At 38.5% G+C, this 27663-nt stretch overlaps 1 protein-coding gene across 1 annotated transcript; it reads left to right on the top strand.

Annotated features, from left to right (window-relative positions):
- Positions 1–323: 323 nt before the first annotated feature.
- Positions 324–26664, top strand: LOC113534821 (hepatocyte growth factor). The gene is made up of 18 exons (XM_026927789.3): positions 324–648; positions 2002–2158; positions 2879–2991; positions 3440–3554; positions 5682–5824; positions 6782–6902; positions 7916–8034; positions 10178–10343; positions 12309–12442; positions 15114–15207; positions 17790–17926; positions 20394–20426; positions 20533–20638; positions 20970–21044; positions 21440–21589; positions 22804–22910; positions 23018–23160; positions 23917–26664. The coding sequence occupies exons 1-18, from the start codon at positions 600–602 to the stop codon at positions 24097–24099; spliced, it is 2145 nt and encodes a 714-aa protein (XP_026783590.1). The 5' UTR covers positions 324–599; the 3' UTR covers positions 24100–26664.
- The last annotated feature ends 999 nt before the right edge of the window (positions 26665–27663 follow it).

Here is a 27663-nt window from a genome sequence, read left to right as displayed (position 1 = left end):
TACCTTCAGTTATGTCAGAAACCCAAGGACATCATGAACTCCAGACTTGGTATGATTGCATGTTAAAATTGGTTAGTATGAAAAGAATGGAATCATATATGTTACTTCTTTTGCAGAGATCTTCTTATTTTAGAAACAGGGAGCAAACAGGATTGGAGACTTGGACCTGATCCCATCTTGGAGACTGATCTGATTCCAGTCAGTACATTAACAAAGCTGTAAAGCTCTGCTTCGTGTTAAATGAACTTCCCGCTCCGGTTCAACAACCTCAACTCTTAAGAGCACTGGCCAGGAAATTGTGCCTGCGATAAAGGGGGCTTTCCTCATCCTGCACGCTGGGATCGCTTTAAATGGCTGATGGAGTAAGAGGGGAGGGATAACGGAGCTGTGTAGGACTCCGAGCGCGCGCCTCATCATCACCACCACCACCACCACCATCATCATCATCATCATTATCCTCCTCATCATCATCATCATCTCCAGCCTCCGCTCAGTGGACATCACGGCCAGCAGCTCGGCTCCTGTCTGAGCTTCAGCGCGCAAAACACTTCGTCATTTCTCCTCTCAGCAGCCTCGATCACAGCATTCCCTTCTACACCATGTGGATTTATAAGCTCCTGCTTTGCCTTTCTGTCCTGCTTTACTCGGGTAAGTTAGTTTGATGCTGCGCGCCTCTTCTCCTCTCGAGCTCACACTTTATCTCCACTAAATCTCCAGATTACAGGCTTGCTTTTTCCCCCCTCTTCTTATTGATTACCAGAGTTTATCCGATTATCCTGGATAGATGAGATTGTGAACTTGGGTCGCCAGTTCAAGTCGATGCGCAAAAATCCTGTTTACGCGTCACTTTAAATCTGAACTGTGGCTCTGTGTCGCACTTTAGCCGGGACACTTTTACTACATGTTAAATAAAGTTTCGCAAGCTCTGTTGTGGAAAGCTGTTGTGGAGAAAGAACTGTGCGCTCTGTTAGCTTTCCTACATCTGGACGCATGAGTCACGGAGCTGGGAATTAAAGAAGCAAGATGCGCTCATGTTTAGCTGGGGAACTGCTGTAGGCTCTAAAAACATGGGGCTTCCTCACAGTCATAGCTCAGAGATGCAAAGTTCATAATAATAAACAGTCAGAGTGGCTTAATAAGATCAGGTCTCTCTCGCTTTCTCTCTCTCTCTCTCTCTCTCTCTCTCTCCCTGAGTGTGTGTGTGTGTGTGTGTGTGTGTGTGTCTTACATCTCTTAAAAAAACTACAGTCAATCTTTAATCCAGTGTATGTGAAGAATGTTTGCTTCTTGGTTAGTGATATATTCATTGATAAGAATGTAATTGGTCTAAAAGTAAAAAAGTAAAGATATGCTCATGAATTTACTCAAATTTAAATTTCAAATGTTGATGGGCAAAGGTTCAAGCCTGATACCAGGGGGAATGTTGCCTGGAATGAGGATGCAGATGTGAATTTTTTTGCTCTCCTCTTTGCCCGGCTGCCTTGTATTTCCATTCAACATTCAAGACAGGTTTGGGCTGCAGATCGGTCCAGTGTGCTTATCTTAAAAGAGAAAAAAAACCTCTCCTGCCCATTAAGAACTTGGACTGCAACCATGTCCAATGACCTTAGACACAAGAGCTTGTTCATGCATGTGGAAGTTTGTCTCTGGTTCGGTTCTGAAGGAGTTCTGTTACCGGATCAGCGAAGATTTGGCACGTTCCCACGTGGCCCTGACAATGAATCCACTCAACCTGAGTCACTGTACTTAATCAGAAAATGATGGATATCCTTGCATCTTATTACACAAGTGGGATTAATCTTGGACTAAAGCACACTGTATTGGCTCATTTTCTGCCCCATGCTGCCGGTGTCTAGTCTACTTAATCAGTTATAGTCTTATTAGTGTCAGTCTTGTTGTTACTGTACCCTCTGTCTTGTGTAACCTTTATTCATTATTATTAGGAGGTTTTTTTTATAAAGAAATGTATATGACCTATGATAAATTTGTTTCATATGGCAGAAAGCAAGAGGCATGCGCTTCAGGACTACCAGAAGACTGACGGGGTTCGTCTGGTCGCTCCACCTGACTCCTCCTACATGATGAAAAGCAAGAAGATGAGCTTGGGGAAGTGTGTGCGTCGCTGCAGCCGCAACAGAAAACTCCCCTTCACCTGCAGGTATGGAGGCCTGTCGGGGTCAATAAATGCAGTTAACCTCCTACAGTTTATGAATACACAGGAAGCATGTGCAGTCTATACAGAGAACCACCTGCTGCCTTCCCATAGTGGGATATGAAGGTCAGTGTGTGGATTTGATCAAAGCAAAAATATTTGTGCCATGATGAAACATTGGCTTGTGGCTAAATGGAAAAATGGATAGTCTGTGCCATCCGGCATCTCTCATACAAAACTTTCTCAAAAAAAAAAAAAAAAAAAAAAAAGTTGGCCCAGTGTAAACTGCACAGTGTGCTCAGAGGAAGGAGCTGGAAGCTACATTACAAGTGGAAAAGCACAATCAGCAATTCAACTACTTCCTATTTTGATGTCTTGCATAACGGCCCATTTGCCAAACAGCACCTTAGCAAGCTCGGAAATATCAGCCATACTTTGTAGTGACATTCAGCATAGAAATGGCATGTGATTTAAAAATTAAAATATCAGTGCCACAAATTCTGTCAGGCAGAAAAAGTAGCAGCTGTTTCTAACCTCAGACAGCTGGTTATCATCTCTCTCTCTCTGTGTCTTTCTCTCTCTCTCTCTCTATCTCTCTCTCTCTCTCTTTCTCTCTCTCTCCCTTGTCCTTAATTCATCAAATGCTGTTTATTTAAAAAAAAAATCAAGTTATGAAACCAAGTGAATGAATGAATGAATTAATTTGCATGTGATCTTTCTCTCCAGAGCTTTCATCTTTGATCAGAATGGCACAAAGTGTCATTTACTCTCCTTCGACAGCCTCACAGTGGGCGTCCATGCTGAGACTGACTTCAGCTTTGACCTTTACGAAAAAAAAGGTACAAAAGCTTTCTTGCATTACAGTTTCTGTGCTGATGCTGTAATTTGACAAGGAATTTAGTTCCATATGGTTTGATTAGTAACATACATCTGTTCCTGGTTTTTCATGGGGGTCCTTTACGCTAAAGACACACTTTCTTCCACTTTTTTCAGCTTATGTAACTGTCTAATGCTGTTTAGAGGCCTTATTTATAAAGGCTTGCTTCGGAATGTTAAAGCCAGATGAAAGCTGGATGACCTGTATACACAGTGACATGCACACGTCAGGAGTTCATGAAATGACACAGCACTGACAGCTTGTCTTGTGACCTCTATGTCAGCAAATCTTGTTTTGTTTTGTTTTTTCTTAACAAAATGGAATACAATTGTCCTTGCTTGTGTGGCACATGGCATGATATGAAATAGCTGATAGTTCAACTGACCATGTTTGCTGTGTTACTCTTGCAGACTTTGTAAGGGAGTGCATCATCGGCACAGGTCTAAATTACAAAGGGAGGAGATCAGTGACCGAGAGTGGTGTTGAGTGCCAGAACTGGGATATGAACACGCCACATGAACATCAGTAAGATTCTCCGTCTATCCCTTCTGCCTCTTTTTCCAATCCTTCTTCAAAATTCCCAATATTTCAGTTTCTCTTTGTCAGAGACATTCTTTCAAAATCATTTCTGTGTCTGGATCAACTTCACCAGTCCTTTTTCATTCCCGCTTTATTAGACACCTTTGTTATGTGTAATTCAGTGACAAATGAAACACAGTTGCACTCATTTGGAACAGATGCATCACAGACTTCACAAGGGCCTGCTCATGATTTGAGGATTTAATGATTAATTCAATTGTCCTTTGACAGAGAGTTATGCTTTGTGGAAGGGTTTAGTTCTGACAGCGAGCTCAGCTTTATAAACCTTGAGTTAACATTAACATGCCTGCAATTGTTCAAAAACCTACAGTCTATTTATGCTTCTGCTGCACTAACATCTAGGGCTGTAGTCAAGGCCACTATTGTCAAGTCCAAGACCAGGTCTAAGCAAGATCAAATCAAGACCGGGTCTTCAGGGGGTTGAGGCCAAGTCAAGACCGAATCCAAATGAAAGGGAGATTGAGTCAAGATTGAGCCTGAAAACTGTCAAATCATTTTTGAGGCCAAATGTTCAAAAATAGCTTCATTTGTGCATTGCACCAATTGTTACGCTATGTTTTTTTTAGAAGAAGAAATTACTCTGTGTCAAACTTCTAAAAATCCAATAAGTCTGAGACAAGTCCAGGTTAATACAGAGCACATGTCAAGACCAGACTCAAGTCCTACAGCCCTACTAAGATCATGCACAACTTTAGCTATAAACACTGTAAAAACTTGTGAATAACTGCACTTAAATACACATTTATACACTCACACTTCTATAAATAAGTGCACTGAGCTGGAGGAGTTCTTTTTAAAAGGTTAGCGTGGAGGGTCGGTGTAATGTTGGGAGTCTTGACAGAATGCAGCACAAGGCTTAGATAAGATAGCTAATGTGAAGGGCTTATTTGCCAAGAGTTCATTATGGCTGGTGAGTTCATTAAGGATGCTGAAACAGCATGGAGCCATCGGTTTACTGCCTGTCATTTACTAGAGATGGAGAGAATTGTGAGCCTGTGACTCGGTGCCAAGAGAGCTATACGTCTCAGACTTTCACAAAGCTGCCGACACATGAAAACATGACTACCTTGAAGGGACCTTGAGGTTTTTTTTTTATTATTATTCTCACCTCCCCTCGTTCTTTCTTTCCCCTTCAACATTTTATATTTCCTAATGGACTGCTGTAGGGTTTAAAAACCTGCTCTGAAACAGTTTCAGCAGTTTTGGATCTGAACATTGGAAAAAGGAGTCATGGGCAAACTAATTTGTCACATTTTGATATCATTGACAGCTTTAAAACAGGTTTAAAGCACAACCTAGTATAGCGGTCTAGTTGAGTTTCTGACTGTCGTGGACACATTTTGACTAGACCGTATGGACTTTACATGGGATTTATGGGCCTGCTCACTTTCAGACCTCCGCTGAGAGAACTGCTCTGGCCCCCTGGCACAGGGTTGTTGACCTCTACATTTCTTCATGAGCAGGTATCTGCCCCTGTGTCTGGAAAGCCCTCAGATCACTTATGGGTAACGGTAACCAAATTTCAGATCAATACCCCATTCTAAATCTTAAATATTTGATAGAGCAGCATCACATGGAACTTAAAGAGTCCTTTTATATCCTAGTGTGTTTAGGCTTTCCACATCTGTAATGATGTTTGTTTCCTCTATATATCCTAAAGGACTTCTGTGATGTGTGAAAAATATTCTATAGACAGAGGGGGCTGATTTTTCTTTTCTTTTCTTTTTTTTGTCTCACTTTGAGTCTGAGTGTCTCTGCCTCTTTTGATCTGAACCTGCTTTATGGTCTTTGATTTACTCATATGAGTGGGAGTGCAGAGGAGGACTTGAAGTGGGTGACATCAGTATCTGGGATGGCTGTCTGTCTTCCTGTTGCCATTTATCTTTTCTTCTTTTTTTATCTGTTTAAAGCGGAAGTCTTTTCTAGTGTTAACAGACATACAGAAGTCTCAGTAGCACAGCTGGTTGTTATTTCCTGAATATACAGATGAAACGATAGAATCCCTTGAGCTTACCCTCATTCTCTCTTCCATTACCTATCACACACACTTAGCTTCTTACCCCGGCGACATAAGCAGAAGGACCTTCGGGGAAACTTGTGCCGGAACCCAGACAATAGCACTACAGGACCGTGGTGCTTTACCAAGAACCCCAGCATACGTTATCAAAACTGCAACATTCCCCAGTGCTCACAAGGTAAGCGTCCGTTTACATTCTGTCATGTAAACTCATTGAATAATTTACTGTTGAGCTGCTTTTTGATTTGATTTTTAGAATGCTTTCTTTGAGGTAAGGAGACATTCTGCTAGTGAAGTAGTCACGAGCCAGGTTTTTTTTTTTTTTTGCATGCACTACTCTGCTCGCTAAATCAGGACATGGGAGAATGTGGGCTGAATATGCGGAGTGCAATGTAGAGAGCTTTCTCTGGAGATAGCGATCAGGCAAACAGAGACAGCCTTCTGTCTATTCTCAGAGCACTGTGCTGAAATACGGCTGGGAGGGTTTGTTAATAAATTAGTTTCCCATAATCAGAAACACACACAGATGGATGTAAAATCAAGGTTTCACGAAAATGGCCAGGGCTGGACATCTGGTTCCAATATGCTGCTCCAGCCTTTATAGTGGAGTACAACAGTCATAACAGGCTTTCGAGGGAGCACTGCTGCTTAGGTGACCTCTCTCTGCTGTGACGTTCGCCGGGCCATTATGACTAAGCCTCTAGATTTTCAATTACTCATTTCGGTAACCTTTGATCATTTGAAATCAGTTAGAAGCTCTGGTCGGCCCCTGGAGACGTACTGACAGCTTAATGGGTGGTATTTCAGCTTATTAAGGTGAGGTGTTACCTGATGTAGGACTCGGTCTAATGGCTACATATAGGAATTCACTTAATGTTAGATGAGAAAGATATAAGAGATTGAGTGCAATAAACATTAACCTAATTCCTGATACAATGTGCTTAGGGAATTCAACATTCCATCATCAGTTGTTTTTATTTCTGTTGTATAATGTGACAGCCATGCTAAAGTCATTTTCTCCTTTCTGAGCATGCTAAAGTCTCTCAGCTGTGCATGCGTATGTGTGTGTGAGAGTATTCCTTTGGGCTTGCTTCTCAAGACTAAGATTCTTACCAGCCATGTTCCTCATCCACAGTGGAATGTATGATGTGTAATGGAGAAAGCTACCGCGGGCCCATGGACCACACGGAGAGTGGCAGAGAGTGCCAGCGCTGGGACTTAGATGAACCTCACAAACATCTCTTCCATCCCAAAAGGTACGAACCCTCCTGGCGAGAACGTGGTCGACAGGGACGTGTGTGATATTCATTTTGGTACAGTGTGCTAAGCAATTCTGTGTAATAGAACAGAGCCAATCTGCATCAATACAATGAAACCTTGATGTATAAATCTACCCATGACTTAGAGTTTGTTTACAATTTAGTGCTCACTTTAAATATTTATATCTTGCACAATACTTTGTAAATACTTCATGGGCAACTTGTTGTAAGATATTTCTAAAATTTCAGTCCAAACCTCCAAACAATGCTTTATTAAAGAAAACTTACCTGTAAATCGATGTTTCATCCTTATTCGCCCCTTTGGGAATCACACTTCTGGAGTACATTACGACGTGTCTGTTCTGCTGGTTGAACTATGCACAAGAAATAAATCTGGAAAGTTCTGGCGGAAAGCTTATGTCCACCTTGGCATGTGATCCCTCCTGCTGTATATGTGTGCAATCTGTACTTCTGTATTTCTACATGAACATCGTATTCATCAACATTACATTCAATTAACATCAAGCTGATGTACTGCTTAACTTCAACCCATAGCAAGTCTTGAGAAATCATAGGGGTAGGGGTTGAGAAATGGATGCGAGTTGTTTAGCTACTCTCCCTTGAGTCGATAAACTCACAAGAGTGCTTTAATCGGACTTTGGAAATACTTCAAGTACATTTACCTCATGAGGAATGGCATCTGCCAGCGAGGTTTCAAAGCATTCGAGAAATCAATAAAGTAAATTCCCAGTACTTTGCTGTGTGGGAAATGGTGTATCCTTAAAAAGTGACCGTTTTCCACGATCCTGCCAAAGAGGCAAGTTTTGGCCATGTTGTTTTAAGCTTTTGAGGCTTTAGGGTTCACGGTCCAAGCAATTCACAGAGATTCCACAGAAGCTGACTGCATCCCTAGCACAAATTGGTTTATGTAGCAGGCCTGCAGGTGATTGTGGGTACTGCTTGTTGTAAATCAGGCTGCACAGTGCTGCTCACTCTACTCTCTCTGACAGGTACCCAGATAAAGGACTTAAGGATAACTACTGCAGGAACCCAGACGGACGCCAGAGGCCCTGGTGCTTCACCACCGATCCTGACACTCCGTGGGAGTACTGTGATGTCAAACAGTGTGGTGAGTGTGATTGTCTTTGTGTGTGAGTATATACAGGTTCTCTCTGGGTGTGTGTAGGCAAGTCTAGGAGACCGAAAAAAAAAGGAATTTGCCAAATTTACAGCTTCCTCTTCCTGCAGCTCCCCACTCATTTGGGACCCTCACAGGAATGTTGTTTGTGGTGAACAGAGAAGAGGAGGGTTTGTCCATAAAAAAAATTCTTCTTCCTCCGTTATGCTCACTCACCCCTGCTGTTCACTAGAGTCTCCAAGTGTTTGTTTTTCCTCATCAGCGCATTGGTGCATGGCCTTATCTGAATGGGAGCCGGGGCCCTGTGTTTTGGATTGCTTTGTAAACCCTGTGTCTGCTCTGCAGACATGAGACACGTGTGGTTTTCAGCCTTGCGCACAAACACACACACACATTTTCAAACAGGTTTTTCCACACAGCACTGTAACCAGTTACATTAATGAGTAGCCTTAGTTCCTCACCTTTTCCTCTTCCTGCTTCAGCTCCTTCTCACTCTGCCTGAGGATATTTTAATGACTGGGGAAGCAATGAAGCAGGATATCAGGCTTAGCATTGGCTTACATTTTATAAATAAGACTTACTGCCTGGTGGAACTGCGCTCGTGCTTGGATCACAATTGCTTTCCGTGCTGTACATTTTTTTTTAAACACAACTGATTTACTAGTTCTCTCAGACACTGTGGATCTACAACTTGTAGACTCTCCTTACATCTCTCTCTTTACAAAATCTCCACACAGTTCTTCAGCCATGTGCGTCCCATCTGTGTGGATACTGATGCAGAAATGATCTGCAGAAACGATCAGAGCATCTGTGTGCGGATTTAGATGGCGTAGGTCCACTTGGAAAGTGAACCTCCTGTCTATCTGAGCCCCGGTCTTAAGGCCAGAAAATGCTCTTAAAACCTAGGCTGTTGCTCTGCAGTAAACATAGCTAAGCATGAAGCAGTGTATTGTGTTGTTTTTCCAACTCTGCCTTGCTGCTAATGAAGCTGATCCTATACGACACTGCCTGAGTATGCAATGATAAATAATGTTAACATGACATTAGAAAGCCCCATGTAGTAGGGGCCGACATGCTTGAATTGAATGTTGTATGTTGTTTCAGTTCAAGAGATTGAATTTGACATTCATGTGTAGGGGCCAATGCACCTCTGAACTACTGATGTTACCAAATATCAGTACGTTATTTGGAATGAAGAGATCAAATACAGATACGAATAGTAGGCATGCAATTCTTTTCTTTTGTTTCTTTTTTCAAAAAAGTTTGGCAGTAAGCTTATAAGCTAGTAGATACTAGAGGTGTGGGTCAGAACTGGGATCTGGTGCGTCAGTATATGTATATTCATACAGTGATATATGAAGCTTGCAGGACAAATATGAGATATGAAGCTTGCGGGACAAACAAACAGAAAAAAATCTATCAAAAAGTGATGAAATTACAACATTTTATCCTTAGTTTAAATTTGGCAACTAGTTTATAATTAGAAAGAGAATCTTGGCATATCATTGGCAGATACAAACAAAAATAACGGCCAACCAACCGTGTGTGCAAACAGGATTAAAAAAAAAAAACAGTACTGTGTACATCTGCAGTTTAGATCAATTATGAACTCAAATGATGTAGCTGAGGTTGAGGGACAGCCAGAGCCAGATTTTTTCAGTGTTTTCCAAAAAACCTCTTACCCTTTCCAGTTTAGGTCACGCCCACTTCAAGTTTAAATCTGAATACAGCTACTGATATCACTTAATGAATAAAGTAGGGACATATTTATAGATAAACAGATAAAGATAAACAGATGGTTAGTGGCAATGCATTACACTCATACTCTACACTATAAATATAAATTCATTTAGTGATTCTGATTAAAGAGCTAACTGGCTCAAAAAATTGCTTGTTTAAGAGATATTTGGCAGTTGTTTTACCAGAACTGTCGCTTGTTTTTTTGTTTGCATTCAGCAGCTGCTTTGACTCACACAGGATGCGAGGAAAAAAAAAAAACTACCGTTGTTGCATTATGAACTTGCACAGTTGTAGAGAGAATGAGTCTGACTCATCATTCGTCATACTCAATGAGTAATGTTGTTTATTGATTTTTTTTACGTCATTCTATCTCTATGTTTTACATCTTTCACAGAATCTGACAGCCACAGTGATGTTGAAACGACTACGACGTGTTTCCGGGGGAATGGGGAAGGATATCGTGGGACGGTGTCAGCCCCCAAGGATGGTTTGACTTGTCAAAGATGGGATGCCCAGTTTCCTCATTCGCACTCCTTCACACCGCAGAAATACCGCTGCAAGTGAGTGTGCCTCATACAGACACCTCCTAAATACAGTGTATTTATATACTGTACATTATAATACCTATATACGCCTCATAGCCTTGCTGGTAGTATAACACCACTATCTCCACCATCTCTATACACCCTTAGGGCAAATTTTCAAGCAAGTGTGTGCATCATGCCCAGACATTTTATAGGTGCCATAGGTGGCAACATACTTGCACGTAATGTGAATGTATGCTCTAGGTGGCAGTGTTGCATGTCCCAAGGCAATATTATGCTAAAATTTCTTTAGCATTGCATTTGTTCTTTTATACACAACTCCAGTACCTTGAACAAAGTTTGTATTCTTATATATCTCCCAGCAGGAATTCAGTGTCACTTCACTTTTTGTGTAATGCTTTACCATTGAGCTGTGTAATAAGCAGTTATATCGCTGTATCTCTTCAGCCAACCAATCTTCAACCTGCTCTAGTTTGCTTTTGCATTAGTTTTAGGTTTTTAATGTAACATTTTTTTTTAGCCTTGTCCTAATCCCAGTGCTACCAGACACAATTCACTGCTGGCCAATTTACTTTGCTTGATGCACAACACTGCAGATTTGCATAGTGATTAGATGAGATTTTGCAGACGTGCATGTTGGCTTTTGCAAATCTCTGAAATGCAAATACATATATGTGCACCGTTGCAGAACTATAAATTAACCCTTGCTTATCTTGTGGTATTTAAAACAGCTTTCACTTCTGGGGCAAGAGTAGTACTAGTACTAATTAATCATTTTGTATTTGAAAATTCTGGACAAAAACACACATTAATATGGTTGCCTCGCTAAAGACATACATGACTGGGCAACAAGAAACACGCTCAGGCATATACACACTACTGACTAAATTATAATTGCCAAGTGTGACCAGATTATTGACACGGGAAGCAAAGCCTTTAACGGTACATCTTTGCAAACACAAATAAGAAGTTCTAGTCTGTTTCTAGAACAGTTTAGAATGTCCAATTACAGATTATCAGAATTGATAAGGTCATATACCATGTACAGATACACCTTATATAAACTGATATACAGTATTTTCATGCAAAAGATTGTGCTAGTTTGTTTAAAATGTTTCCAGCCCGGAAATTAGCTCCATCCCCATCCTTCACAGAACTGCTCAGCACAATGCTTTTTCATTAAGAAGCAGCCTAATTTCAACAGGGAGGGGAAGGGGAAAGCTTGTCAATGTTTTCTTTGCAATTGCATTTCATCTTACTGGCAGCAGAGGGCTCTAAATATCACAGACTGCTCCTTTAATACAGCTCCTCCATGAGAAGTTAAACAAAGTGGCTGTAACACAACATAATATTCTTCCTAAATATTTCTGATCTATACATTTCTTTATTTAGTGATGGAAATATATTTTTTAGTGAATCAGATAATTTAGCTCAGCTCACCAATAATAAGAAGTGACTCTTTTGGTTCCCAAATAGCTCATTGATATACTGTAACATAAACCAGAGAATTGTTCAAATCAGCAATGTGCAATGATAAATACAGTAAGCATCCCTGCATTAATGTTATCGTGCCTGCTGTGCCTGTGCTTCATTAAGAAGATTTATTACTATTTATCTTGATAACTGATCACCTCCCCTAATCTACTGACTACATGCAGTACATCTTTAACAAGCAGCAGTGCAGCGGATCTTCCATCATGCTGCCTCATTCGCACAGCTGAGTCAAACACACATCCCACTCTTCACACTAATGAACAGCTCAGATGTTGAAAAAAAAAATTCTCACATATCTCAGCTCTTAACATTCATCTAGAAGAACTGGCTCAAATAGCTGACTCGTTCACAAGCAACACATCACTAGTGTCATTCAAACTCTGCTTATTTGTCTGGATCAGATCGGTTATACAGTCATACAAATTCCATTCCGTTAGTCAAATCTGTATAATGGTATACACTGTTGTACGTGTGTGTGCATTACAGGGACCTGAGGGAGAACTACTGCAGGAATCCTGATGGCCGTGATGCCCCATGGTGCTTCACTACTGACCCTAATGTGCCTTGGGTCTTCTGCACGAGCATCCCAGGCTGTGAAGCAATAACAGCTGAACCTGACGGTGAGCTGCAGTTCAATACATTCAGTGCACCTCTTTGTTATATTGTGTTTTAATGGAACAAAATCTAATCTTAATGGCTCCCATGTTTCTAATAGTCACAACCTAATTCTGAGTCAGCATTGCTTTAAATAGCAGTTAATAAATGCCTTATACACAGGATTTAGATCTGCACAATATAGCATTTGTCAATTGTTATCACCATATAACTCTCAGTTTCAGTCTGAAATGTTGGGTACACTTTTCTGGACACAAGCTTCAGAATCTTGTAGGTTGCAACCTGCTTATTCAAACGTCTGTGCTTGTCCATGTCTATACACCAGTTTCAAACTAAAAACAAACTTTTAAACACATTGACATGGTGTTTTCAGGGCAAGGTGTAGTCAGTGGATTGAAAAATGTTAATAGATTCTTTAGTCTTTAAAAAAGTATTCAAGAGTTTTGTTTGAAATACAGTGGTTAGTGGCGAGTAAATATAGTTGGTCTATAAATGTAGGTGGTTCTTGGCCACATTTAGATTAGATTAGATTAGATTAGATTACATTAGATTAGATTCACTTTATTGTCATTGAGCAGAGTAGACATACAAAGCCAATGAAATGCAGTTAACATCTAACCAGAAGTGTAAAACAGCAAGTCACATTATGTGTAACATGCAAAGAGGCAATGAGGTAGGATGGGAATAAAGTACAAGTGTCGTGTGCATATAGCCATGAAAAATAAAAAACAATGCAAATTGCATGATGTGTGTGAATGAGTCTGGAGACATGGATTACAGTAATGAAGGAAGGAAGGAAGATAATGAAGGAAGCGGTAGCTCATTGGTTGGAAGCGGTAGCTCAGTGGTTAAGATGTTGGACTTTTTATTGTATTCAATATATTCAATGACATTTTATTGTATAGCATTGTTGTCATCCTAAAAAAAAGTTGAATTTTTGTTAAATTAATGAAGACCATGCTTTAAAGTTGACACCTCATGGGTCGACTGGTTTGTTTAAATGTTATGTTTTTTATGTATTGCATCAGACATCAAACATGTAGCTGTATAATTGCAGTATACTATTTTTTGTGGATTCCATGCAGCACTAATGGGGCTTAAGTATATAGTCCAATGCGCTGTGAAATTTCCATATGTGTTTTCAATATATGTGATTGGAAAAAGAAAACAAGATCTTTTACTAATATTCCCTCAACATTGTGATTGTTGTCTTTCCAAAAATGTTAAACAGCCTCAGTAAAAGATTGATGGCCTTTTTTTTTTTTTTTTTTTTTTGCTTTTGATACCTCTTGCTCTTTTGGGCTCATTTGTTCTCATGAAACATAAGCTGTTCATTTGTAATGCGGCATTTTCTAAGATGCTCTCATTCTTCCATTACCGAGGTTTGGCATTTGTGCAGACTGCTCCCAGTGGTCCGATCTCCACAGCCACTAAAATAGGCTCTAGTTTGTGGCATGCACTTTGGGAGTGAACAGTAGTGTGGGAATATGACAGTAAGGCTCAGAATATTAATCACCATTGACAGATTTGTGTGTCTAACAATGCCAGGGAGGGTACATGGGAGGATATGGTTAGGTGCTGATGCTAAAATCAATTTAGTCACAGTTCTGATTGGGGCCACTGGGATCTGGGATCAGGGCATATGGGGTAAATGGAGCTGTGGTGCATGTCTGTAAGCACTGTTGGCTCATTGTTTACCTCATGTGTAGACATATTGGATGTATTGTCTTTGCATGTACATTATTATCTTTGTAGGAACATTGACATAAATAGTGCAAGATTTATATAACCCGGATGTGCCTACCTTTACTCATTTTGCGTAGGAGCCATGCATTTTAACATCGGAGTATGTTTGTATGAGTCACTGAAAAAAATTGCGTATCACTCAAATATACGCTAAAAGAACCTTGTTTTTTCCCCAATAAAATCAGCAGATGAGCCAGTTGACATATGAACTTTGTAAAGACTTCGTAGATGTTTTCAACTCTGATATTAACTGACCCCATGGAAGTCTTACCTCCTTCCCCCATCTCGCATCAGTAACGTTTTGGCTGGCGCTTGATTTTCCTGCTTTAACGATGCACTGATGCAGCTCCCTCGCTTTCTGTCTAAGTAAATGGTCAATGTTTTGAGTATATTCATGTGAAGTAAATTTGATCAGTGTATGTTAGACTTAGCTAACATAAGTTAACAGCAGTAAACTATATTTATTAGGGATGACACCGAAAATTTTCGGCTGAAGAAACTAAATAAAAAGTAAATTAAATACACCTAAAACGAAGTGTCAGATATATCACTTTACAATCATTTTAATGGTAATGAAAATTAGAAAGTGGATAAAAACGCTGTTTGCTGTCCTGTTCCAGTCAGTTTGAGCAGCGCCAGATCAACAGTGAAAAACATCTGCCATGTGGAACCATTTCAATTTCAACCAGTTTCAATGAGCAGCAATTTGTAAAAAGGCTATATTGAAAATGTAGTGTATTATGTTATATACATAACACATTATGTAATATACATAACAGAGTACATTTTCAATATACTGTGTTATGTATATAACATAATATGTTGTCTCTTCAGTGGCACTGATCCAGAAACGACTTGCGGCTACACATTATTCCTTTTCAAGTTTGTCAGGTCTGTATAACCATATTCCTCTATTTTCATCTGTTTCAGAGTGTTATACAGGAATTGGTGAGATGTACAGAGGGAGGCAGATGAAGACTCGTTCAGGCTTCCCCTGTGCACCATGGCAGGACCATACTGAGAGGTGAGATCCTGAAGCCTCAAACTCAGTAGAAACACCCCCTCACTCATACTTAGTGCACTCAGGCCATAAAAACAAGCTTTCTTCAAAAACTAACCCCTAAGTGCAAACTCCCGAACCTGGATACATTCTTCATTGAACTCTTTTCTATAAAGCCTGCCCAATCTTACAACAAGACACTACAAAATATATTTATGTTCATGCAGCACATCTTTTCAGCTATTTAGTTTCCATGGACACGGATTCGGGTCTGCTTATTAACACTTCGTGCATTGTGGGATCTCAAGGACAGTCCCTTGATTCCTTGTGCTGCTTGAATGATCTATTTATCTTTGTGCTTCAAGGGTAAAGCTTGGTAGCAAAATTAATAGGATAGCAGAAATAGCTCACACCCACACGTTTCTGGGCTTTGATTTTTAAGCTCAGTGTGACCACACAAATATCAATGGAGAATCTGAAATGAAAAATGCAGTAAAAATGCAGGAAACATTCCCATTTGCAGTGTTAAATCTACGATAAATCTCTTTCTGTGTGGACAGGCATTTATTTGTTTGTATGCAGGCAGGCATTTAACTATTTCTAAGGCCAAAACTGTCCCCTAATGATAGTAATGCATTGAAAATCAGGACAATGTTGTAGTCCTCAAAAAAAAAAAAAATATATATATATATATATATATATATATATATATATATATATATATATGTATATATATATATAAATAATTTTTTTTCAATATCATGCCAAAAATGTTTTTCATATAGTGTATCATGCAAAATATATCTAAAATAATAAACACATTGTAGCTTAGAAATAAAAAATAACTAAATTATATGGCTATCAGTGTACACTTTCATATTTAAAATAGACTTGAGTGATTTGTGGACAGCAAACGTGGACATATGTAGTTTTCTTATGATGGATTTCAGTGGGTCATGGATAACTAGATGTTTAATCCATGTGTATTGAGATTTTTACTTCCACATTGCTTGAATACTTGACATATGTAAATGTGCTAGTTGAAAAATAAAGATTGATTTTGTTACTGAGATTAAGATTGGCATGAGTCAATCCCAAAATAAAGCCAGTATGGATTTGTGTGTGTGTGTGTGTGTGTGTGTGTGTGCGTGTTACTCTGATTGAAACAGTGCAGTGATGTTTCTGTTGTCCACATTGACCCCGAAATGTGTGGCGTTAAATAACTTCCTTGTTTTCATGAACAAGTTCCAGGTCAAAGTTCACTCCCCCCTGCCTTTGCACAACCCCACTAAGGCAATGAAACAAAGCACAGGGGTCCCTGGATTGCCAGGGTGTATTTGTCTTGCTTGAGAAAATAAGCTGCTTGCACTTTTTTTGTGGAAGAAAAACATGGTTTAGTGGAGAAACCCGTTTTTGAGAGTGTTCTAATTGATGGCAGTGTGCAGCAGTCAGGGTGACTTAATTCTCCAAGAATTAACAGCAGGCTCTTGCAGCTGGAACAGCAAGCTTTAGGGCTGACCTCTGACCTCCCTATGCTCAGTCCTTACTCAGACGTCTTGCCATAGGCACATCAAAGCAGGTCTGGTTCTTAATGTGACCTGCACTCACGGCTAGGTCAAAGGTCACTCAGGTGTGTAGGTGTGAGAACCTGAGATTAACCCTCACTACTTAGCAGTAGACATCTCATTATGTTATAGACGGATCATTGTATTTTACAAGTTATCTTTAAATAATGTCTGCATATTATTTCCTTCTCAGGTATTACCAATATAAACGCTATTTATGGAAATAGACTAACCTCTTCACGTACTTGCAACTACAATCACCATTTTTGTTTCATGTTTACATTTCTAATCTTCCAGACTGAGACCAGTCATTTTTAACAAATTAATTTCACCCGATTACCTCCAGCTTGTAATAACATGAGCATAACCTTTATAATATAGATACATAACTGTGAGTTTTGAGACAATATTTCATTTCCATTAGAGAAACTGAGCCAAGTTCCATGTTGGAAAAATCATTTTTAGCATTATCCCACCTTTAAGGAAAATTTTAAAAGGGTCTGAACAGAGGAACCTGCTTGGAAATGGTCCACCTCCTCAGCCCCGTGTCCATCTTTGTAACATTTGGATTTCTTTGCTCCTATGGAATTCCTGCTGGAAAATTTGTAGTGTTTTGACAGTGGTATTCCCCGAATGTGGAGGAACCCTGGCTGTTAATGTGGGAGAGCGGAGAGAAAGGGGTCATGTCACGATTAATGTTGAAGCCAAATGCTTCTCCATGTCTCCGGAGAGGAACAAACCGCACAGCTGTATAGCACAGGGTGGGGAAGAAGAAAGAGCTCACAAGCGCCTTAACACTTACGCATACATTTTAATTAGAAATCCTGAGGTTAATGACGAATGAATTGGGCGTCTAAAGTGAGCTGTTTCATTTCACAAGCACTTACAAACATATTTTTGATTGTATTGTAAAATCCCTCAACAATCACAGCTTCCATATTACAGAATGTGCTTACAGAATGTTGCCTCTATCATGGATGTGGTTGAATTCTATGTCCATTATGTTGATATGCACATATTTTCTAATCCTCTTTTTGTCAGGAAAGCACGAGACATGGTGACCCAGAGTGATGAACTGGAAGGCAGTTTCTGCAGGAATCCAGACAAGGACAAGCACGGGCCATGGTGCTACACCAATAGCTCCCTCGTCCCCTGGGATTACTGCACAGTCAAGCACTGTGAGTCACTCTCTCGCTCTCTCTCTCTCTCTCTCTCTCACACACACACACACACACCTTTCTGTTCACCTCATAATTATTTTCCATTAGCTCGTAATATTAAAATGGGTGGAAAAATCAATATAGTTTGCAAAATCATTTATAAGTTAAAAAAAAAAAAAAAAAAAGTGTAACAGCTGTGATTGCTTGAGCATTCACTCCCATTGGTGTGAAATCCATAAATTAGTTCTGGTGCAGCCAGTTGCAATCAGAAGATTCACAACATACATGATCCCAAATAAGTGCATTTCAGTTCCAGGTTGTAGCACTACAAAATGTGTAAAACTTCAAGGGGTGTGAATACTTATGCAACACACTGTATTTACACAACTCCTCTTATGTATTTCCCACGCCTAAAACATGGCACATTTAGAGTTTGTCTAAAACACTTGAAAAGGTATGTTGTAAGGGTAAGAGATTTTACAAAAATATATTTAGATCGTACAAAACTTAAGCATTGTGTCTCAATATTCAATCTTAGTGACGTTGAAAAGAACTAGCAAAAAAAATTACTTATACAAGTAAGTTTTTTTTACACACTTAACTCAAATGGTTAAATGCAACATGTTCCTAACCACCTCGTTGTGATTAAAAGGTTTTATTCTGCATTAAAATCTCGCTAGTAGCATTCTCGTGTCAGTTAAAATATTTGGGCTAATAACTGTTTCAGTTTACTCTGAAGGTTAAATATTTAGTTTAATTGCTACATGACCCGAATGCCTAAAAAAATGCCATCATCATCATCATCATCATCATCTTTCTGCTAAGAAATACTGTATGCATCATGCTACTGCTACCTAGTAAACTATTCCTGTAATCATTCATAGCTGCTAGTGTTTGTTTAACTGTGACATGAGACGCAATCCCTTCAGACATTCTTAAGTTTAATGTGTGACTGAAACCCATCATTTAATAATGATTTATTACATTTTAGACATAACACATGGCTGAGTAATGATAGCATCTAACTAAACATTCAGACTTATCGAAAGCTATAAAATGGAAAATAATAAGCATCAACGGTGATCAGAAATGCCTTCCTAATTAGCAAACAAGCTTCAGGTGATGTCATTGAGACATATCAGTTGCATACATTGTGTTAGTGTTGGCTAGATGTGTGTGTATGTGTGTGTGTGCTCATTTTGGGGAAATTGTTATTAGCTTTGAGACTGGACAAAGTGAAGCTTGTCTGAATTTTAAAACACAAGTTATCTTAAATTATTAAGGAAATCTGCAACAATACTAGCTAACCAGATAGCAATTTGTCTCCAAACAATTTTTTTGACCATTGACCTTTCAAAAATTTCACTCTTTGATAGTTAATATGTGGTTCATTTAAGCCTTTATGTTGTCATAATTAAACATACATTTTAGTAGTCTTTCAGAAAACCGAGTCAGATCTGTACTCTTGATGTCTGTTTGAATAATCGAATCTGATTGGTCAGAAGGTGTTGATTCATTTTCTATAACAGCAGCTCTTAATGCTAGTGCCTGCTTGAGGTTTATATTAATGCGCTAGTTCTAGTAAGTCATAATTTCAAACATATTATAAAGGGACTTGTATGGTGTAAGCACTACATAAACAAATGAAAAGATGCGCAGTTGTTGATGTGGTGAAGTTTTGTGTAATAGACGTTTATTTATTTTTTTGAATGAGTTTTCAGTGTCAGCGCTTTGTAATAGTCAGAGGTAAAGACTCTGCTTTATGTTTCCTGACATGAGGACGTCTTCAGCATAGAGTGTTTTGTGCTTTTGTGGTTTCTTGGTAACATGACAAGCTGCATTTTATTGTCTTATTCATTTCAAGAGAGAGAGGCTATTGAGTGAGCAACTGTTTATCGCTGTTATAATGTAAGCGATAACATAAAATATACGAATAACAATAAATGTACCTATAAATGGGTAAAAAGTACATCATTCTTTAATAAAATAAACAATTCAGGGTGGTAACAGTAACTCTGCTTGGTGTCAGGTCACATCATAACACTGACATGGTGTTGATTATTTTCCTTACACTTCGGACTTATGGTCCATGACTACAACCGCACACACACACACACACACATACACACACACACACACACACACCTTTGATTAAAGAAGGTAAAGTCCATTTGGTCTGGTCTGCCTTTCAGCACTGCGTCTGTCGTTCTATCCTTTTCTATCTCTCATACCCACACAACGCTGAGTAAAACCCGAGCAGAGGTGCTGCTCAGAGGTGCTTATAATTCTTGCTCAATCATCATGTAGCCAAAGCAGTCCCACATGCTGGTTAAGTGAATGCAGAAGACCTCACACACATTTTCTCTCACATTACACTGTAAACAATGTGTAGATATGCTCATTAGTTTATCTGACATTGATCATCATTGCCTAGCTAATTATGAAATGAAAACTGGAGTAATATGCTTGTACTCTGTTTTTTTAGGTGAGCAATTACAGAACAGTCTACCACGAAAAGGTAATTATGCAGCAGATTATGTTTGCTGATTATGTCTTAGTTGTAAATGCTGTTAGAGCTTTTCAGAGTATGAAAAAAAAAACATTCTTCATTTTTGCCTTTGTAGCTGAAGCCTCGGGCGTCTCCTGTTTTGTCCATAAGCAAGTGAGGATAGTGGGCGGCGGCCCCGTACCGATTAAAGAGGGCAGTTGGATGGTCAGCATTCAGAAAGGGTGGGTAACTCAATGCTCATTTCTTTCCAAATTACCCGAGCACTTGCAAAAGGTCACAGTTAAATTTGCAGGAATAAATGTTGATACTGTTGGCAGCATTTTGTGGGCCCTTTATCTAAATATTGGTTTTACACAATGTGTCGTTTGTACTTGTACTGTGGCACCGTGCCAGTTTGAATTAGTTGGAAATTCCCTTTCAAAGATGCTTAGCCGTTTATATAGGATAAATGTGAAATGCATGATGTAAATGTCTGCCTGGATCATCTGTGGTTTATAAAGTGTGACAGTCATATTCAGCGATGTTGAGAGTGTTCATGGTCTGTGTGTTCAGGGCTGCTCACTCATGCGGAGGCTCGCTGGTCCGTGAGGAGTGGGTGCTGACGGACAGAGAGTGCTTCTCCTCATGGTAATTTATCTGCAGTCGCGTTACACAAGCAATGTCGCGCCCTCGATTTGACCTCCACATTTGCGGAGGTCAGAAGGGTCTTTCTCCAGATCTTACATGATTTGTCTTACATGTCTAACATAACAAATCATAGCTACTGATGCTTTTAGGACCAAAGATATTAGACCACCGCCATGTATACATGTTCTCACAAGATATCCATGTGAAAAGATGTAAGCCAGAGAATCAGGGATGGAATTTCTTTAGTTTAATTGTATTATGGATTCTTTTGTGTACAAGTCTCATACACACAGTAGTTCAACTATGTTTGCATGCGTTAATTCAAGTAAAAAATAAATTGTAGAGTAATATGGCAGGGTTCAAGCATTAACCAAAGGTCTGTGTGTCTTTCTCAGTGTTCCTGATCTGTCTGAGTACAGAGTGTGGCTTGGTTCTGCGCATCTGAATGAGTCTGGAGAGAACACTTGGACCAGGCAGGAAAGGAGGATTGCTCACGTCGTCTGTGGCCCAGAAGGCTCTGGACTCGCCCTGCTACAACTGGCACAGTAAGACCTGCCAAACCATCATCTAAAAAATAAACCAAACCAACAAGCAAACAAATAACTAAATCCGTTTATATATATATATTTTATTTACTTACTATATTACTTTACATACTATATTATATACATACTTACTATAGTGAGCCTATAGTTCAACATGCTGTGAGTTCTGAGATGCTTTTCTGCTCATCACGGTTGTAAAAAGTAGTTATTTGAGTTACTATAGCCTTCCTGACAGCTCCAAACAGTCTGGCCATTCTCCTCTGACCTCTCTCATCAACAAGGCATTTCCGCCCACAGAACAGATTTTTTTTTTGTTTGTTTTCTTTTGCTTTCGCACCATTCTGTGTGAACGCCAGAGACTGTTCTGTGTGAAAATCCCAGGAGATCAGCAATTTCGGAAATACTCAAACCAGCCCGTCTGGCACCAAGGACTGTGCCATGGTTAAAGTCACTGAGACTTTTTACATTTTGATATTGATATGTAACAGCTGTAGATGCATGATTTTGATGCACTGCTCTGCTGCCACATGCCACCAGTTGACAGCTGTTCCTATTAATGTGGCCTGTATATATTATTTTTTTAAATAATTTTATACATTATATTGGATAAAACAACAACAACAATAATAATAATAATAATAATAATAATAATAATAATAATAATACAGTTAACATTATGATATAATTGTATAGATGATAAATATAAATAAATATACATATATGCCAAATGAATAAATGTAAATCTAAATAAATAATTTACTATGACAAAAAGAGGCCATATGCCTTGGATCAATAAAAACAATTAAAGTATCATTTAATTTTTATATTATAAGTTATATTCTCAGTTAATCAGGAACTGCAAATGATCATTGTAAGTGGAAATAATCACAACTGAGGGATTATGAAAGAATTATTATCATGTCATTTCCCTAGCAAAGGTAGAGAAAACATAATGTACTCTGCATGTCCACTCCAGTCAGTCTTATACTGTGATATAAAACGTTATATGAGGTGGTGTAATTATTGAATATCATTCTACCTTTAATTCAAACATCAGTATACTAAATACTTACTTAGACATACTGTATTTAGTAAGTCAGTATGGTTTTTCTTGGTGTGGGTTTTCATCATGGATCTCACAATTAATAACATGCATGTGAACTGCAGTACTTCATATCGTCTTTGCTGTATCTCTCTTTCTCTCTGTATCTCAGGCCTGCTCTCATCACTGAGCATGTGCGGTTCATTCAGCTGCCTGTAGCTGGCTGTAGCATTGCAGAGGGCACCATGTGTTCAACGTACGGCTGGGGGGAAACTAAAGGTACGCATTACATTGCACAAACCTGTGCCAAGTTTTCACAGAGCTACGTTAACACAGTGCAATCAGAAAAAAAGTACAGTGTAATAATGAGAACTATAATCTTCTAGGCACAGGACATGAAGGCACACTAAAGAGTGTTCAGCTGCCCATTGTTAGCAATGAACGCTGCCAGCAGTTACACAGAGGAACGCTACAGATCACTGATGCTAAAGTGTGCGCTGGCGGGAAGAGAGATGAAGGAGTGTGTGAGGTGAGATGATTCACATACTATAGGATATCATATCCTACAGCCATATCTTAATAGGCTTATATTTTAATTTTAGATTTGCATATACAGTATCAGAATGAGATGTAACCTGTTGAAAGTATATATTAATACAGTATTTTATTTTTGTAATATGAAGCAATAGATTAAATTTAACACTCTCTGTTAACACGCTCAGCGATCAAACTTTTGATGGTGTTAAAACATGATTTATCCAAACATTGCTATTTAATTGAATTATAAAGAAAATATACGTGTTTTGCATGGCTTTCTGGAAATAATGTCAAATTATGTCAAAAATACCAAAGATATATTAAAAAAAAAGTCTGGATTTAAAACCAGTGTGTGACACCTAATAAATATAACATTAGTAAACAACAGGAATCCCAGGAATCATATCTTGTAAGAAAAAAACCTTATGAAAAAAAAAAAACATCATGTTTAAGGAAAGCTTTCCAACAATATGTGATTCAATATGCCTGTTGAACTTCGACATGAAAAAAAAAGTATCTATTTGCATGTATTATATTTACGTATATTTATAATGGTCTAGTTCTTTTTGCATATTGCGCATTAAAAAAAAAAAAATTGACCATTGGAAGAAAAAGCATCATTTTTGCCTATGTAATCTAGCCTTAAAATTAATTTCTGATGTTGTCAGAAATTTGCCAGCCTTATAGGGGTAAAAAGTCATAAATAACTGTTTGGTTTTTTAATACATCTCCATTGTCACTTCAACAGAAAGATTATGGTGGCCCACTGGTGTGTCAGGAAAAGGACAGTAAGGTCATAGTGGGAGTGAGTATCCATGGCAGAGGATGTGCCCGACACAACCGGCCAGGTATCTTCGTCAGCGTGGCCCAGTATACAGGCTGGATCCACAAGGTGTTCAAAACGTACCCATATTCAGACTATAATTATTAAAGCTGAGCTTCAATAAGAGAGGACCTGGAACTGAGCAGTCCTGAGGATCCTAAACATTGGAGACAAAATCAAGGTGACCCACATTAGTGACTTCACAACTTGCACGTACATTCAAAGTTGACGAAAACTGTGTCCAAAAATGTGAAAACTGGGACAACATCTGAAAATAGAACCTGACGATGTTCTGATTTCATGAAGAAGTGAGGGTGATATGGCTGGATTTCATTCAATTCCATGTGTATTATTGTAAAAGTTGAAAGAAAAGGTACGAAGGCCAGCTACCTAAACCCTGATCAAGGACATGCTTTGTAACTCTTTATATGAATTGTGGAAATTGTTATAAATTTGAAAGCGCAAGACCATGTTTGGGGAAAAAAAGTTCCCAAAATCTGTGGATGATTTGTGAATGTTGTGTACACTAGAACTGTAGAAAGAAGAGCAGAGAAACTGTCTCTCTGAGAATTTATTTAGATTATAAGGAAAGATAAGGATCTGCATCTAGTGACTGTAGCGACTGTAGAAACTTCGGCCCACACTATTAAGAAAATATTCTTTCTTTTTTTGTCAAACAAATATATGGACAGATTTGTCAATTTACACAATTATATTGTACATCATGGCTCCAAACATACCCTGCAGTATTATACGTTACAGAAAGGTGTGTACAGTATATGTGTAAAATATGTGTATAGTAGTATTAATAGCTTTAAAGGCTTTTTTTATTATTTTTTTTTACTTTTATGCTCCTGATAATACTTGAATACACACATCCAACTAAACACTGTCAGCTCCAATAGCACTTCCTCATGTCATGTATTGAAGGTTCAGTTTGCGTTATGCAGGTGTGTACGTCATGCTCAGTGAACTCTGTAGCTGTTATAACATGTTAATATATCCCCAACATATGCTGTGTTTGAATTATTATCAGAAGCCATAGAAGGGTTATGTGTTGTAAATACTGTAGTCATCACTCCCGATGCTTGGGTAGGTCTCATAGACCTTTTATGGTGGTTGTAAAATATTATGGGTTTTTTTGTGTGTGTGTGTTTTTTTTTTTTTTTTTCTTGGCATAATCTTGATCACTAGACATTATTGCCAATAAAAATGTTGAAAGCAAGCTGGGATCAAAAAGAGAGTAGATGCTAAATTTAGTTCTGTTTTGTAGTTATTATCAGTTGACCTCCTCAAGACTGTGCTGGACCATGTGTGTGTGTGTGTGTGTGTGTGTGTGTTTGTGTGTGGCATAAATCAGTGTTGTTTGTCAGCCATGCTGCTGGCAGGATGCAGCTCTGCAGGACAGAGAGTTTGTGTGTGTGCATGTTTTATATCTTGGTCACAAGGATAGGAATATTTGACACTTTTGACCCAGTGGAAACACTAGGCAGGTCTCCACAAGGATAGAAATATCTGACAGTTTTGTCCTTGTGGAGACATTTGGCTGGTCCCCACAAGGCAAACGGTTTATTTTATTTTTCAAAAACTGCAGCTTCAACAGTCTAAATGTTTCATTTTGGTTACTGAAGTTAGGGTTAGGGTAAGATCTAGGTGTAGGAATAGCATTAAGTAGCTGCATTAATAATTATGTCAGTGGGAGGTCCTCACAAGTATAATATGACAAATGTGTGTATGTGTGTGTCTCCATGAACAAAGAAGCCAACATTAAGCTTCTTCAATCTAGTGGACAAACATGCCTAGTTAGGCTAGGCAAGATATTCATTTTTTCTGTTTACATATTCCGGATTAGTTGTATGACAAAACCCATCCATCAAAGTCGATTCTTGTGTGTGGCCGTGGTTTGCTCTGAATGCAAGTTTTTCATTCCTGACCTCTCACTCTGGACTGCATCCAACAACAATCAGCTTGGAATATTACCCCCCAAACCATGTCAGCTTAAGCAAATACCACGCTGAAAGATGGCTCCTAAGTGCTTGCTTTCCAAGCACTCCTGATGCTCATTAATGTTGGTTTATATGAAAGATGACTTTAATTTGTATGAGTCCAAAGGCAGAGATCTTTATATTAAGCAATACTAGGAATTTTTAGCATGTGCTGAAACACAGTCAAGACAAACCATGTAAACATCTTACTCTGTGATAAATTTATGATTATATGATTTATCTCTCTCCATATTTAGACCATAAGACTTGCTGATTGATTCCATATCAAACTATTGAGTTTTTCCATGCAAATTTGGTATGTAATGTAGAATTATTTACACTGAGGTGACCTATACAAGTCAACCAGCTCTGCAGTTTTTATTAGGAATTTTATGTTGTTTATTTTATTTTTATTTTATTTTATTTTTTGGTGTACGTGTCACCTTTATGAATGTACAGTGCTGCTATTTACAATAGAAGGTTGTAAATGTCATCTGTGTACATACACTCCTAGTATGGAGACATGCATATTCAATGTATTATTCACCTGTATTGTATGGTTCATGCTGAATTACCTTGACAGCTGTATTTATCCGCTTACGTTGTGTGTTCATTAGGACTCCTTTATGTGCCTTTACCATGTTTACCATGTCCGAAATTAAAAATAAAATATGATTAAACAAAATAAGCCAGTTTATACATTTTGCACTCTAGTCTCAGACAAATTACGCCATAGCTCCCTCTTGTGGTGGAACAGATTTTTTACTTCATTAGCTCCGCCTTCATGAATAAATGTATGTGTTCATTCATTCATTCATTCATTCATTCATCTGTTTGCTTTGTATGATAATTGTGCTTTGTCTCCACATACTTGGACATAAACGTACAGTAGATAACTATAGCTTTACTCCCAAAGTGCACTAATTAGGTGTAGAGAGGTGTATATTATTTATTTATTAGGGAGTAGGGAGCAGTTTGGGATTATAATCTTAAACCTTAAACATATTTAAGAGTAAATTCTGTTGACAGGTAGTAAAACTGAAGTGTGCTTAAGCAACTTTCACAACTTCTGCTTAAGTAACTTCTACAAAAGCGATGCAGAATGTAATGGATAGGACTGATGTGAACATAATGATGACTGCCATTTCTTTCCAATGTGAATTTACAAGGCAGATGCTGCGAGAAAAGAATTAAATGATGCTCCATATGCGGTATCTCCATAAATTTGGTTTATAGAAGCCATTACACTAAAAAAATAGTCCTATAAAGATTTCTCATACTTGTCATGCAGATATCTCAACAAGCTGATGTTAGCTACATCTCAGTTTTGGTTAATCGCAGTGTATGTAGTTAGCTATTATTATTATTATTATTATTATTATTATTATTATTATCTGGGTTCTCTTTGCAGAGCAGTGTGTTGTTTTCAGAAGACCTTGGCTTCCTTAAATAGTATGGCTCAGAGTCTAATATGTTCATCAGACATTAGATTTAACTGGGTACTGGAGTACGGAGTTTATCTTCGAGATAATGTGGTTCTTTTAAAACCTAGGCTGTCATGCTTAAAGCATTTTAATGAAAGGATGTGACAAGATTGCTCTCACGTTCTGGAGAAGTGAAGAAAACTACTTGAATTGTTTAAAAATCTCAAACCTATTACCTGTCCAGAATTTAAAATCATTTTGAC

Source organism: Pangasianodon hypophthalmus, chromosome 6, assembly GCF_027358585.1.
Source record: "Pangasianodon hypophthalmus isolate fPanHyp1 chromosome 6, fPanHyp1.pri, whole genome shotgun sequence".
NCBI classification, from domain to species: Eukaryota; Metazoa; Chordata; class Actinopteri; order Siluriformes; family Pangasiidae; genus Pangasianodon; species Pangasianodon hypophthalmus.
The sequence above is the reverse complement of the archived record's forward strand: the minus strand, read 5'-3'. Positions and strand labels throughout refer to the sequence as shown.